Below are 16844 nucleotides of genomic sequence, written 5' to 3' on the forward strand. Positions count from 1 at the left end.
AACATTTTTAATAAGAATAACAATAGCCATACATATATTATATTCATAAAGTAGCAGAAAATATTCTAAGAACTAAGCCAACACAAGAATGGAGAAAGGAGAATCTGCCAATATGGATGACTGCAATTAGAGGTACAGAGAATAGGCAAGAGGGGGCTGGAATTTACTGTAGAAAAGTGGAAAAGGAACCAAAGTATCGGGAGCAAATAACTAGAGATAGTAGGGTAGCAGAATGGGAAGAGGCCAAGAAGAAATTTGGACTGCAGGCTAAAGACTGCCTTCTCTATCAGGGTTTGATATCAGACTATAGGCACAGAGAAGGGGATAGGGGAATCCTAAGTGAAAGTCCTGTTCTGGTAGAGTTTTTAGTTAAATATAGTACAGAAGCTGCTGTTAAAAAAGGATAATTAGTTCAGCATATAAAATATTGCAAAATAACTGTAGGAATCAATCAGAGGAAGTTAGAATAGATTGGGAAGAGAGATTGGATAAGCAATTCACAAGGAGTCAATGGGAAGACATATAGTTTATATATATATATATATATATATATATATATATATATATATATATATATATATATATATGGCTCCCAAATATGCAACTAAGTCTAGAAGATTTAAGATTTTTGTTTGGAACTATTTGCACATGTATTTTTATACTCCAAGTAGACTCCAAATCATTTTCACTCAGGTAGATTGCAAATGTTGGAGGTGTGATAGGGAAGAAAGAGGTAACTGGGAACATATTTCTGGGGAGAATAGTGAGTTGGCAGACCTTAAAAATTCCCTGCAGACTAGTCTGTTAGAAATACTGAGTAAGCAAACTGGTGTAACTAAGGAAATTATTTTTTAAGCTGCGATACAGAATCAGAATTGCCTAGACACAGTAAGCCTTTCTGATTTTAATTCTGGTGGCTGCCAAAAGGCATTTACTAGAAAATGGAAATCATAGTCTAAATGAACCATACTAGAGGCAGTGAATATACTAACAGAGATAAAAGAACTGGAAGTGGGATCTTTAGAAAAGGGTAGGAGCAAATTACATATAAAAAATGGGAACTGTGGGAACAATACATGCAACAATACATGTTTTGGAGGAGGAGGAATGAGGTTTAAGGGAAGGCAGGAATTGAATAGGCTAGGTAATGTTCAATTGACAATGACTGTATAGAAGATTTTTTGCAATGCACAATGTTTGCAACTGAAAAAATATGCCAATATAGTTTGTTTCCATTTATATAAATGTATGATTCCCTATGTCATAAGTGATAATTCAATAAATGTTTCCTGTTTTTAAAAAAACATTCTTTATTGGATAAAAGGGGAAATAGTGGATTTTTAACTTAGGAGCTATGTTTTGTCCAGGTTTAAATGAGCATATTTAATTGACATAGTACAGCTCTGCTTTGCTTTTGAGTTGTAGTAGTTATATGTAGACAATATGCACATCAACTATGTAATTATATTAACAGAGAAGGTATTTATTTATAGTGGATGACTTGTTTCTTCATTAGTATTATAGTTGAGAAACTCATTCTCCTCATTATGACACTGTTTTAATATGAAACTTTGACAAATAGTCGAATATTAATTTTTTAATGGCAGAGTTGTTTATACATTTAAATTTATTTATGCAGGTTTGTTACAGTGACTTCTTTTGGTGGATTAATTATTGAACTGTGCACATGAAATACACAAAACACACACACACATTATATATCTAAAAAATCATGTTCTTTTAAAAAAGTCACATAAAAATGCCCTGTGGAACAAAGTTTTGAGATCTAACATCCTTGAAACTGAAATGCTTTTGTATTAAAACTTAGAGCTGTCTGACTTGCAAAAATAATTGTGCTATTATGGTACAGCACAGTTCATACAGTTTCTGATTTCCAAGCAGTAGTACATCTGAGGAGTTACTGCATACATCAGTAAGGAAGTGTGGGAGACGGCCCCACATGGGGCGTACAGTGACCAACGAGCCACAGCCCTCCTACAAAAGATGCTAGATTACCTTATTTTTGGTTGTTGCTTTAGCAATGACATGTGTGCCCTTTGTGTTGCACATTTCTATATCTACAGTATATTGAGGTGTAAATGCATTTTTTTTTCAGTTGCAGTTGTTTAGTTTGGCTGGCATTCATTTTTATGATACGAATCCCAGTGACAAAGTAGTTAAATAGGTCAGAAGAGATTAAACAGAATACCATGATCTTGAATGAGTTGGTGACGCAAGAAAACACTTACAGGTAGCTTTGTCTTAAATGAAGCAAAAGATTAGTTCCAATCTCTTTGATACTTCTGCATTTCCAAATGGTAAAAGGAAGGGTTTTCCAGTGTTTGGGTCTAAGAAATGAAAGAGTACAGTTGTGTAAGTTGAACTTAACATGACAGTAAAATTTCGGATGATCACTGCTGCAGTAGCCTTAGCTATATGGGGTTATATTCTGCCAAGGATATAATGGCCGGTCAGCTTCCATAGCTTAATGGCACCTTCCTTGCATCCAAACTGTCAAGCAGCTTGAGCTGAGATGACTTAAAAACAAGTTTGGGCACAAAGCCCTTAAGAGCTTTCATGCCAGCAGAGACAGGGAGGGTAAGCTCTGAGAGGATAATGCTATGAACAAAAAATAAATAAATACATATCTACACCCTGGTACAAAAACACACCAAAAAAAAACAAGGGGGTGGAAGGAGTGAGCAGCTACTGCAGCAGTGATCATTCAAACATCTACTGTTATGGTAAGTTCAACTTGTATAACTGTACTCTGTTATTCATATTGATCACTGCTGCAGTAATCTTAGCTATGGTGTAGATTACTACTGCTAACTATATTTGGGAAGTGGAAGGAGAAGGGTCTAGAAGTCACTTGAGAATGGTGCTAGCAAAGCCTGATCTAGACCTAGAGAAGGAATCAAGCTTATAGTGCTTTGCAAAACTATATACACAGGACCAAGTAGCAGCTTGTAGAATACTTCTAGAATCCAACCCTTTCCAAAAAGCCATAGATCAAGCCAAGACCCTGGTGGAATGGGCCTTAACCCTGCCTGAAATAGATTTGTTATGGTGAGTATAACAAAAGATAATAGCCTTAGACAACCATTTAGAAATAGTCTGTTTTGACACAGGTTGTCCCTTCGTCTTACCTTAACAAGAATTTAACTGATCCAATGATCTGAAAGATTTAGTTCTGTCAAGATAGTACCTGTGCTGTCTGTGGACATCCAAGGTATTGAATATTCTTTCTTGCTCATATTTAGGTTCAGGAATGAAAATAGGAAGATGGATAGTTTAGTTGAAAGGTAACTCAGATACCACTTTAGGCATTACAGAAGGAATAGTTCTCAAAGAAACCCTCCCCATGTGGAAAATGAGAAAATTTTGACTCACTGTAAGAGCTTGCAGCTCAAATACCCTTCTTATAGAGGTCAGAGCAATCAGTAAAACTTCTTTTCCATGTTAAGAACCTCAAGTCAGTCAGATTAGCTGACTCAAATGGAGCAAGTGTTAGCTCTTCTAACACAAAATTAAGAACCTAAGCAAGGGCCACCGGTTTTCTAGGAGACCTCTTGTGCAAAGCCCCTTACATTTTAACATGAGACTGCACTGAAAGAGGAGGAACCATAGGCAGACATGCTGAAATGGCTGATAAATGAACCTTGACAGAGGAATAAAAAAGGCCATAGGATAGTGACTCACACAAATATTGTAAAACCAGAGAATAACTAGTCATCAGACCTATCACTGAGAACAATGACCCATTTGGTATGTACCTAACTAGGCACATCCAACAACTGGAACGTTCACAGAGGTTGCTCTCTAAAAGAATACAGGGTGTAAGTAAAATGTCCTATGCACACTGCCTCAAGGCCCTATCCCTGTATTCTGTCTCCTACAGGTTTTTGAGGGGAGATCTATGCCTGGCATACAGGGCATTGTCAGATGCCACTTTGATGGACCTCCTGCATATCCACAAAACAAACAGCACCAGAGTTACCCGTTCTAAAGACTTAAACCTTGCCTGTGATATAAATAGGTTCTGCTGGAGAGATAGATATGTATCTCAGAGACTACCGTGTCTATGTAACAGGCTCCCCATCCATGTGAAGCAGAGTTCCTCCCTAACCCAATTCAAGTGCAACTTAGGCAATTGGACGGGAAAACAGAAATTCATCCCTGGTTCGGCACCTATGTCTCTAATGGACACAGGTAACATGTAAATGGTTCGTCTCCCAAACCCCTGCTTACACTTATCAAGGGTATCAGAACTTGTCAGAGATTTGGGATACATGACTAGACTTAAAAAAGGCCTGTGTGGTCATTAGCCTAGAACACACCTATGAACTATGAACCTGTCTCCACTGGCACTGATGGAATAAAGCCTTGACTACAGCCCAAGTGACACAAGTTTGATTATTGACTTAGACACTAGACTGAGATGGCAGGTAAGGATGAGGCACAACAGGATAAATAAAGATGCAATCTTTTGTAGAAGTAGCACTATGGTACACATCCTGAGGATGACCTTTTGGATGTATAGATACTTACTAGGTTATTGATTGTGAGGACCTTTAGAAGCCTGGCCATACATTTCCATGGTGTTTTTAACCCATATATTTTAAGTACGAATAACCCAAATATAAGCAGAATATTTACAAGTTGCTGTTATCCATGAGGGACAGTGGTGCTAAATACGGGGTGGATTTGCGGTTACCCATCCATTTGTTCATATTACATTTGAATAGTATAAGAAAAGTACTTTGTTTTTATGTGGAGAGGAAGACAATCCTAAAGAAGTTGTATTTTCTGTGATTTTGGCTCACCAAAGCAATACCTAATGGTAGGCTTAATTAATGAGTGTACAGAAGTGTACACTTGCTGGATAAAGCCACTATGGGTGCCAGTGGTGATGTAGGTAGCTCATTCCGCAACCTGGAGTGAGATTACACCATATTTACTGCCTTATTGTTTAGCTGCTGGCAAGGACACAAGCAAAGCAATTCTCATGACTGCCTGTATGAAGGCCCCTTTAGAAGTCTGTTGCTCCATGTTGTATGGGGGGGGGGGGGATTATTTCATAGTATGGCAGAACAAATAGGCAAAGTTTTACTAGGAGACACTTGATGGTCAGCAGGCACAAGGCCAAAACAGCTACTAGAAAAAATATGGAGAATCTTAAATATAAGTGTTACAAGAAGGAGACTGAAGCTATCTTTTATGACAAAATAGTCTGCTACAGCAAAGGTGCTGCAGTGACTTTCAAATTAAGGTAAAAGTAGAATGAATCATCAGATCCTAGAAGAAAGGATATGAAAGTCTTTTAGGCTTTCAGTGGAGGAATAGCTATTAGGTACAGACCATAGTCTAAATGTGGCTGAAGAATATAACTTTACCAATAGCTAATTTAGCTGCAAGAATAAAGAATTTAGTGAGCTTGCAGCAGCAAAAGACAGGTACAATTTATTTTGAGTTAAAACAGTTTAGGGTAAGTAAAAAAAGGCAGTACGAGATCAAGGATCATGCCTAAGTATTTAAACAATTGGCTTAACTAGATAAGCTTTTTATCTGTGGAGAGAAATTCATTGCTGAGGGAAGTGATTTTATTCTGGAGGGGGGACTAAAGAACATTCACACTGATTTCCTTCTAAATTTGTCAACTGGTGAGCCAATATTGTACACACTGTAAATGGATAGTAGAATACCACCATAATACTGTTTTATTTCCTGTCTTTTAAACATACTTCACTCTGTTCACACACACGTTTTTATATATACATATATCTATGGGTCTATATTACGATGCCGAAATGGCTAAACAATGAATGCCGTTTCAGCGACATATAAAGAGCAAACTACAAGTTACACGAAAGGCCAGATCTCCGATTTTTTTCCTAGGGGAAAAAAATGGTAGCCCAACCAGACACGACACACCAGCTCAAACATTACAAAGTGGGAGGATTTTCCCCCCACGCCCCCCTAACTAAATATATCAACTCCGAGATCGCACTACACGGGGGAAAAGGGTAAATTCATGGTGACTTTCAAGCAATTTTTTTTTTCCTAGGAAAAAAAATTGGTGATCTGGCCTTTGTGTAACACGTGTAGTTTGTTCTTTATGTGTCGCTGAAACAGCGTTTGGTGTTTAGCCATTTCAGCATCGTAATATAGACCCATGTGTGTGTGTGTGTGTGTGTGTGTGTGTGTGTGTGTGTGTGTGTGTGTGTATGTGTGTATGTGTGTGTGTGTGTGTGTGTGTGTGTGTGTGTGTGTGTGTGTGTGTATATATATATATATATGTATATATATATATATATATATACATACATACATATATATATATATATATATATATATATATATACATATATATATATATATATATATACATACATACATATTAAAGAAGATTAGAGCTACACACCATACTTAAGACATTTCAAAAACTTCTGTTTTCTGCATTTTACGTAGTACATTATTCTCTCACCTTCTTTACTACATTGTCAAGTTGTTAACATTTAGGCAGTATGGTTGCTACTATGCCCTTATCATTTTAATGTGGTTACTAAAACTTCCATCACTGCATTCTTGTGCCACAGATTTTTTTCATATGTTTTCTGCAATTAAGCTTATTAAATACATTTTCATCCTTTCCTTTCTCTTGTTGATTATGTCAGTGGCAAAGCGACTAGTAAAGGCAAAAGGCTGTAAATCTGGAGTTTCAGTTTGTCTTATGGCAAGATGTGAGGTATTGTTTTAGTTTCCTTGTTCTTCCATCAGGTACAGAAGAACATGGGAATATACAAGAGGAGAATTCATTCTGGGTAAAATGGAACATTCACTGTATATATCTTGCAAGTTCTGAGTTGCTGGCAATATAACACATTCTACTTCCTTACACTATTTTGGATTTTACTTGCTTTGACTTGCAATTAGAACTGATTTTGGTTCAGTTTGGAGGCTTGCTAAACTGACAGCATGATAAAACTGGAGTTTCCTCACTGCAACAAATTAGATATGTTTAGCTGATACCTTCAGGCACTTGAAAAAATATTTTTTAATTGGCTAAGATTTGCAGTATGTAGCACAGGTGAAAACTGCTTGGAAGTTAAACACTGCATGTGATACATGCTAGACAGAAAATAACAGTGATAAAAAGCATATGTAGAGTGGAAGCTACATAACACGTAGGCACCGAAAAAGGAAAACCCAAGCAAAGTAACCACCTGAATGACTGAAAAAACAGACTTACATATACTAAGCCCAAGATGGCCATTTTCCAGAATATTTATTTTTCTTTGAGGTATGGCTTTCTCAAGAGTTAGTATGCATAAGTTCTGGATATATGGTGGAGTCTCCTTGAAAAAAAAAAAAAAAAGAAAAGAAAAGAACGATATTCGAGATTCGCTCTTCTCCTGCATTTTTTTCCCCTGTGACTCTGCACTCAGCACTTTGAGTTCTGACATTTCAATGGGGAGCCTTGAAGCACTCTAGGTGAACCTAGAAATCTTTTTCTAACAACACCTTCTTCACCTAGAAATATACTGACATAATAATATAAAGCAGAAAACTAAACAGACAAATAAAGACACTACCTCAATAGTTCCAAAAAATTGGGAGGCAGCTTTGATTCAGTTTCTTGCAAGAGTAGAAGTGCAGCATCTGTAAATGAATTAAATTGCATGTATACTTAAAATGGTTCATACTTTCAAAAATATATATCAACAAAAAAACATGCAATTTCTTCATGTGTATTGCTTATCTATTTACATCTTTATAATATATACAGTACTCAAACACCAAAACTTAAGAAAAATGTTTGTATATAGCCAGGGATATCAAAAATAACACCCAACTGTAAGTGTGTACATAACTATGAGTGGACAATCCACCCATGAGCTTTAATCAAATGTTTCAAGTTTCACTGGAAACAACACTTTTTACAACTATCATTTGATTTATTTGCACAACAAGTTTTAAGGGTCAATTTTACAGAGACTGACAGTGATTTGTAGGCTGTAAAAAGAGTGAACTGATGTGCTATATTACTGTAGATGATGTAGGCTGATAAGCTTAGAACACACTGTCATAGATGGCAAAATCTACTGATGGCAGAAGCCCAAACTCAGCTGACAAAGAAAGGGAGCTTCAAATCTAGAAATACCCAAATAAAAGAGAACAGAAATAACTTCTGGAAAAAGTTATTTACAAACGGTAGAAAAAGTACAGTTATGCAAATAAACTTGTAATAACAGCTGATGTTCGAATGATTGCTGGTGCAGTGTTAGCTATATGGGTTATATTCTGCTAAGGTTAAAACAGCTGGCAGGCTTCAAAAGCTTAAGGGTACCTTCCACATGTTTAAAGTTAGTCATCTCAAGCTGAGCTGACTTTTGGTTTGGGCACCATGCCCTACAAAGCTTCCATGCCAACATAGAGACAGGGAAGCTAAAGCCCTGAAAAGGTGAATGCAAGGACAATAAAAATAAGTGTCCCCACCCTGGCAGCAAAAACATATAAAAATAAGAGGGAAGAAGGAGAGTGTCTACTGTATCAGTGATCATTCAAACTTTTAATGTTATAGTAAGTTTACTTACACAACTGTGCTATGTTCATCACTATGATCACTGCTGCAGTAGCCTTTGCAATATGGGTAGATTGCCTTAGCTTATGCTGACTGGGAGGGGAAGGATTACGGTCCATGATCCCATGGAGAATGGTCCTAGCAAAGCTTATCCTAGACCTAGAGAAGGAATATAGTTTATAGTGCTTTGTAAAAGTATGCACAGAGAACCAAGTTACTGCTTTTAGAATATTTCTAGAATCCAACTCTTTCCAAAAAGCCACAGACGAAGCCAATGCCCTCATAGAATGAGCCTTGGCACTGGCTGGAATTGCCTGTTGTGCTGGGTATAACAAAAGGTAATAGCATGAGACAGCCACTTGGAAATAGTCCACTTTGACACAGCCTGGCCATTTTTCCTATCTTTACAAGAAATGAACAACTGGTAGGTTCAGAGGCTGGTACTAGGCTATTGGCCCTAGGGCCTATACAAGCCTAGCCATAACAATTCCCTGGATATTTCTTCCCACAATATTTACTTCCCTGAACCCCTGTCTAGCAGGGTGACTGACGTGATCCCCGAGGTGAATTTCCTATCTCCCATACAATTGTCAAGGTTCCATTTGAAGAGGGCCAAGGAGGCGCTCTGCTTAACATATATGGGCAGTCTATTCCAGAGTATGGGGAGTCTCTGGGTCAGGAACCTATCCCCCCAGCATGTTTTGTTCATTGTGATGACAAGGTTTAGATCCCTGGAGCGTGTGGCTCTGAGGGATTGGAATTTCTTTAAGTGGACCATGTCCAACAGCTCAGGGTTTGACATGGCCTTGTATGTTAAGCAGAGCTCCTGAAAGATTTTTTTGTCAAGATAGCACCTGAGTTGTATGGGGCATCCAAGGTATGGAGTATTCTTTAGCCCTCATTTTCAGGTACTGGAAAGAAAACAGGGAGATGGATAGCTTGGCTCAAAGTAAACTCGGATACCGCTTTATGTATAAATGAAGGATTTTTTTCTCAGGGGAACCTTATCTTTGTGGAAAATGAGATAGGGTTGACTCACCAGAAGAGCTTTCAAATCAAATGTTCTTCTTTCAGAAGTCAGAGCAATGAGTAACACTGTATTCCATGTTAAGGACCCCAAGTCAATCTCATGAACTGGTTCAAATGAAGCAAAGGTTATTTTTTCTAACACAAAATGAAGGTCCCAAGAAGGAGCTACCTGTTTTCTAGGAGGTTTAGTAAGCAACAACCCTTTTAAAAACATTTTCACATGAGTTTGCATTGAAAGAATGAGATCCATTGGCAGAAATGCTGAAATGACCGACAAACCTTGATGGAGGGGTAAGACAGGCCTGAGGATAATAAGTCAGACAAATAATGTAGAACCAGAGAAATACTAGCACTGAAACAATGCTGATTCATGTCTTGACACTAACTAGAAAGCATTTTCCATTTACTAATATATGATTTTATAGAATCTGGTTTTCTTGCCTCCTTTAATATCATCTAGACTGTTAATAACAGTGGTTTGGGGTCAGGATGAATCAAACATCCCTTGTCTTGTGTGAGTAGGTCCAGTCTGTGAGGAAGCTTGTAGTAACTGTCCCTGGACATTTTCAAAAGAAAGGAGAACCCCGTCCTGAGGGCCAGAAGGGAGTCACCACAAAGATCTTTGAAGAGTCCTTCTGAATCTACAGAATGAGTACTGATGTGTGTGGAAATGGTGGAAAAGCATACAGGAACATTCAGGCCCAAGGAAACAAAAAAAACATTTGTCTTCCAAGCCTTTTGCATTGAGTCCTGTAGCAGAATTTTGCCAAATGACTGTTGTGAGTGGGGGTAAAAAGATATATTTAAGGTGTTCCTGACAGCCGGATCAATTCCTGGAAGACTGATTTAATTTCCATTCATGAGGGTCTGTCCTGGTCTTGTTCAGCTTGTCTGTCACATAATTCTGCTCTGATGATATGTAAGATGCCTGTAGAGTGAGACTGTGTTTAAAAGCTATATCCTAGGCTACCATGGCAAGTGTGTACAGAGAGTAAGATCTGCTTCCCCCATTTATTTATGTGGTGTTGATTGAGAGAATCAAGAGCTTTTATAAGTGCTAATATCACTTTTACGTTTGTAGTGTTTTGCTCTGTCTTTTCTGTTCGAAAGATAAGTGCTTTTAGCCCCTTACACACAAAGCAAAGTCTGAGTCATCTGTTGTTACAGACTGTGCTGGAGCTAGAAGGGAAACTGGGAGACTTGGATTCTGACAAATCTGGTCCTTGCACAAACAATTCTCCCTTTTCACAAACCCCAAAACTGGAATCTGGAATGTAAGACGGGTTTTAATGCTGGGACCATAAAAATTTCAGATACCACTTGATTTTTCTCATGTGGAGTCTTGCTAGAGGAATCATAAAAATCACAGAAGCCATGAGACCCAGAATCCTGAGAAATTCCCTGGCTTAAACAGTAGTCTGAGTGAAAAAAAAACTCAGGAACAGATCTAGGTACAGATCTACTTTATCCTGTGTAAGAAAAGCTCTTTCAACTGCGATATCTACGAATCATTCCATGAAAACAATCCTGTAAGAAAGAGTTAAACAAGACTTTTGTATATTCTCCTGGAACCCTACTCTGTTTAGGAGATCTCTCTTCCAAGTGAGAGATTCCTGACTCTTTGAAAAAGACTCAGAAAAGATAAGCAAGTTCTCTAAATAAGAAAAGCGTGAATACCTTGCAGTCTGTAGTAGGTTATCACAGCAGCCAGACATTTTGTGAATACCCTTGCAGCAGTCGGTAGACCAGTGGGTACTACAGGGAAATTATAATGTGATCCAGACACAGAAAACCTTAAGAAATGTCTGAAATCTGGATCTATAGGAATGTGATGACATACATCTTTCAAATCTTAGGTCACCAGAAAACTCAGATGGGGAATAAGAGGTAAAATGTTATCACAGTTAACATCTGAACTTTTGCAAACAGGTTTAGAAATGAAAGATCCAGAAATGATCTGCAAAAATTTTTTTTCTTTGGTACCAGAAATGAAAGTTATGTACTTACCATAATGACAGATCTGGTGTCTGCTTCCGTCCTTCTTCAATGGATGGGTACACTCAGATCCATATCAGATCCAACTTCAGCCACTTTCAAGCTTCAGCTCCAGTGCTCAGGCTCCTCTCCTTACCCATAATCCCTTTACAACTAGCAAGTTACCTCAGATTGACTTTTCCTGCAATATCAGACAAAAGGAAGATTACCCTAAAATAATTAGAGACCTAATAGAAACAGTGCAGCATAAGACAGAGGGAGACAGAGACAACTGATGTGTAGCCTCGAGACAGAGCCTATTGAAACTAGGGGTAGCACACCAAGGTCTTTGTTAAAATGAAAGAACAGGACTAAAAGGATGGAGGGAAGGAGGGGGAGACATTGAGGAAGCATGGAAGCAGACAACACAGATCTTTCATTATGTTAAGTACGTTACTTTCGTATCTGATGTTGTCTCTTCCATCCATTCCTCAACATATGGACCAGAGACACCAGGTATCATGACTCTTGGCTGGTCTCCTAGAAGGATATTCCAGAACACAGCCGATCCAAAGGAAGTTCTGGACCTAGAAGGCAGATCCAACTTATAGTGAGAAATATATGTGTGAATCTTAGACTGAGGAGCAGCAACACAGATATTATCAAGGGGAATCCTGGAGAAGAAAGCTGTAGAGGAAGCTACAGCTCTTGTTGAATGAGCTTTTGGATTTACACTTGCTGACAAACCACTGTCTGTGTAAGCATAAGCAATGCAATCTACAAGCCAGTAAAACAGCATGACTTTGGCCACTCCTTTGCCCAATTTGGCTGAATAAAAAGATAAAATATCTGGACAGTTTTTTTCTGAATAACTTGGTTCTATGTAAATAGAAATGTAACTGGTGGTGAATGTCTAGCAAATCCAAGATATATTCACCTTTGTTGGAGATGTTTGAAATGAATACTGGAAAGCTGATGGACTGATGTCTCAGAAGCCACTTTTCAATGACATCCTATCTTTGTGGAAGATCTCTTAGAAAGGTTTTGAAGATGAGCTCAGAAATCCTCCAAACAGAGGTAATGGCAACCAAAAACAGAGTCTTCCATCACAAAAACTTAAAATCAGCTTTGGCTGCAGGTTCAAAGGGAATGCAAGTCAAGACCTGAAATAAAATAGTTACATACCATGTAGGAACAGGCTCTCTGACTGGAGGATGGAGAAGAAAGGTACCTATGAGGAAGGCTTAAGACAGCCTGAGAGATAAAATGGGAGTGTGATCCTCCCCATTATGAAAATAAGAAATAGCATTGAGCTGTACTTTGATAGTGGAATAGCTGTCTCCATCTAGAAAGAGAGATTCTAAAACTCTAGGATGGCTGGGAGAAGTGCTTAAAAGCGGTCCAGATTTTTGCCTGAGGCCCAAATGAAGAATCTCTTATATTTACTTTTGTAAATCTTTCTGGTGGAAGTTCTTTGAAAACAGATCAAAATATGAGTAACTGAGGGCAAAAACCTGGGCTGTCTAGCCATCATTGGAAATAGATAAACCATGCGGTCAACGTGCGGGGATGAAGATCTGAGTGAGGCAATGAGTGAGATAGAAGGGCTGGAGAAGGCTCCAGGACTCAAGGTGGTATACTACATGAGGCCAGAGGAAGGGAAACTATACTTGCCGAGGACAGTACGGGATTATAAGGACTACAGTGATCTTCCTTGCCAGTGCTTTGTGCAGAACCCTGGACATTAGAGGGATAGGTGGAAAGGCTTAAAGAAGTCTGGGTGGCCAAATGTGGACCAGAACATCCCTTGCTGACTCCCCTTCTTGGGGGATTAGAACAAAATATTGGTTGCACTTGGTGTTGCGGAGAGATACAAACAGGGTGAAGCATAGAGGCAGAATGTTTGTTCCATTACTTCTAGACTGAGGGACCACTCATGATGAAGAAGGATGGAGCTGTCAACCTGACTGCCAGGATATTGGACTTTGCTGACGTGTGCTGCAGTCAGAAAGCAGTTGGAAGATATCACCCATTGCCACACCCTCATGACCTCTCAACATAACCAATAAGATTATGTTCCCCCTTGTTTGTTGATGTACCAAACCAAAATATTGTCTGTTTTGATAGCAATCATAACATAGGGGAGAGAGACCGGAAATGCCTTAAATGCTAGGAGGACCACTCTCATTTCCAAAATTCAGATGTGAAGACTGGACTCTGTCTGTGACCATGTGTCTTGAATCATCTTTCCCAAGAAATACCACTCCCACTCCAGATGAAAAGCATCTGTGGTTACCACGGCTTGGGATAACGGTAGAACAAAGGGATGCCCCTAAGATGCGAGAGGCAAGTCTAGCCACCAAGAGATGTGAGATCTGCAGATGTTCATCAGAGACACTCGGAAGGACACAGGATGTTGTCTGATAGACCACTGGGCTGCCAAAGTCCACTGTATGAGTCTCAGATGACATCTGACCAACAGAAAGAGGGTGATAGCCACCACCATAGGGCCTAAGAGTCAAAGGATCAGTCTTGCTGGTGGCTTCTGAACTGAAAACACTGCTTAGGTCTGTTTGAGAAGATCTGAAATTCTGGTTTCAGGGAGTCTGGCAATCTGATTCCTATCCAAGAGAACTCTGATGAATTCCAAAGACTGAACAGGCTGGAGGCTGGACTTCACTGTATTCAGTGTAATCCCAGAGTTGAGCAAAGAATGATCAATGTGTCCCTAGCCTGAGCAAACAGACTCCTGGTGGTAGAGGTGCATCTAGGGGAAGATAAACAGCAACCACTGCCATGCACTTGCTGAACACCTGTGGGGCTGTGGTAAGACCAAAGGGTAGGGCTGTGAACTGGAAATGACTAGCTCCTAGCCTGAAGTGAATAAACTACTTGGACTGTCTGTCTATCTTTACATGGTAGCACGCATTCTGGAGGTCGATTGAGCACATTCATCATTTTCCTTCAGCAAGGGGAGAAGAGACTGTATTGTGACCATCTGGCACATTGTTTGTATTACCAACTTGTTTAGATGGCTTAGGTGCAGAATTAGCCTTAGGTGTCCATTTTGCTTTGGCACTACAAAGAACATTTAGCAAAATCTGGATCCTCTCTGATCTGATGGGACTTTTTAAATGACTCGATTCTTTAGAAGCTTCCTTATTTCTGAAACAGCTACTTCCCCTTGTGAGAGTGGAACATCAGGAAGTTTCTTTGCAGGTAAAGGGGGATAAATGAATGGAATGACATAGCTTCTGGTTATTATTCTCTGAACCAACGTATCAGGAGTGATAGTCATCCATATTATTGGGTGCAGGGACAAATGCCCCATGACTGCCTCCGTAGAACAGCAGTCGGGTAAATGTACTGGAGCACTGGAAGGATGTATTGGAGAAGGAACCCCAAAAGCCTTGGTTCTGGGGACCACCTCTGCCTTGCAGGTGACATCCACCATTAGAATTCCTCCATCAAACTCAGGGGGCTGTGTCTCCAAGAGTGTTGAGAAAGAACCCTTGTGTCTTGCGGAATCAAAGTTTCTTACCCACCTTCTAATTCCTAGAAAAGACCCTTTGCAGAGTAGAGATGTCAATTCCTATGGTAAACAGGGCCTTACCATCTTCTTCACTCCTGGAAGGGGTTTCTTAGACTTCTGGATTGAAAATAGTCTATTCATCTCATTGAAAGTGTTAATAAAGAATGTCTTGAAATGTTCTGCAAAGTCACAAAGCCACATCCCTTCATGTCTCTTTACAGTAATCTCAGTGCCTTTGCTCTAGAAGCACCTTCAGCGGCACTGGAAGGTAGACACATCAAAATGTTGGATAATGACTGCAGGGTGGTCAAATGTGAATCAATAGATCTCTGCTGCTCCATAGGCAATGATCCTGACAAAGATTTGGAAAGCTCCTTGATCAAATCTCTTAAAATGAGCTACACTTGTCAAATAATTTAGCAGCTGGATAGCAAAAGTCGCAGATGCAGAGATTTGCTTTGCAAACCTGCTCAGTGCACGGGACTCCCTGTTTGGTAGATGGAGAGTAGAACTCTCTTCTGCAAGTCCCTTTATGGTGGATGCCAGCACCACTACAGAATCTAGGGCAGGGCCCTTGTTCCAATGGGGATGATCCTTTGGTAATACAAGAACCTTATTACGTATCTGGGGAACAGGCTTGGTTATGTCCAGTTCCTTCCATGTCCATTTGGAGATCAGGTCTATTATCTCATCTGCTGGAGGATCTACCCAAGAGGTAGATGGGACAGCCACACAAGCCTCAAGGAATACTGACTCCTCTTGGGAAGGAGCTACAGTAGACCACCCTCTCTTTCTGTCTTAGTAGTTCCAAAATTTCTCTGAACATGATGTCCTCAAGGAGGATTTCGGGGAGCCTTCTCCTTCATCGAAGTCAGTATCCTCCGAGTGATTCCAGAGGGGAATCAATGTGTCTCCTTTTACTCCTGTGCTTCCAGTGTACCTCTATGGTGGGATGCTCCGGAGAGGACTCAGAAGCAGATGGGGGTTCCTCAACAAGGATGGGCTTAAGGCAATAGGACTGGATGAGTAGGCTTGGGACCCAGGGAAATCCTGTGAAGAAGGGACAGACCAGAGCTGAAAATGGAAGTCTGTTCTCCGGATTTAGATGACACTCTTTTGAAAGCCTCAAAGGCTGAGCTCAAGACAGATCCAGAAAGCTCTCTGTGGAAGCTGAGGCCCCTAGGGAAGGCTCACTCTGAAGAAATGCCCAGCTTGGCTCCAAGGCTGACATCGGGGCTGAGCTATCCAACACAGAAGCCCCAAGAGGAAGGAATGGATCCAAAGGTCTCAGACTTGAACCAATTCCCCTGGGTCTGAGATTCAAATGGCTCCCAAAAGGTTAGAGCCAAACAAATCAAAGAAATTGTCGGAGTCAAAGTGGAGCATATCTTCAGCTCTCAGAATCTTCCATGACAAAAACTTCAGATCAACTTTGGCTGTAGGTATAAAGGGACGAGTCAAAGCCTGCAATAAAATAGATACATCCCAAGAAGGAACCAGTTCTCTGACTGGAGAATGAAGAAGAAAGGAACCTCTGAGAAAGGCTTTAGAAAGCCTGAGAGATGCAACTGGAGTGTGACCCTCACCAATATGAAAAGAAGAAATAGCAGCAAGCTCTACCTTGATAGTGTAACAGCTGGCTCCATCTTGAAAGAGAAATATTAAAAACTCTAGAACTGCTCAGAGAGGCACTTAAAAGTGATCCAAATTTTTGCCTGAGGCCCA

General features: G+C 39.8%; 1 protein-coding gene across 4 annotated transcripts in view; it reads right to left on the reverse strand.

Moving 5' to 3' along the window:
- Window positions 1–16844, reverse strand: part of PPP1R36 (protein phosphatase 1 regulatory subunit 36) — a 1152634-nt gene that overhangs the window by 1001255 nt on the left and 134535 nt on the right. For 3 of the 4 annotated variants that reach the window (XM_044074376.1, XM_044074378.1, XM_044074377.1), the window contains exon 3: window positions 7596–7662. The exons of the other annotated variant lie outside the window; for it this stretch is intronic. In XM_044074376.1, coding sequence (XP_043930311.1) covers window positions 7596–7662 — 67 coding nt within the window. The remainder of the gene's footprint in view (window positions 1–7595; window positions 7663–16844) is intronic. 4 annotated transcript variants of the gene reach the window in all.

This window comes from Protopterus annectens, chromosome 6.part0 (assembly GCF_019279795.1).
Source record: "Protopterus annectens isolate FY-2018-M chromosome 6.part0, PAN1.0, whole genome shotgun sequence".
Lineage (NCBI taxonomy): Eukaryota > Metazoa > Chordata > Ceratodontiformes > Protopteridae > Protopterus > Protopterus annectens.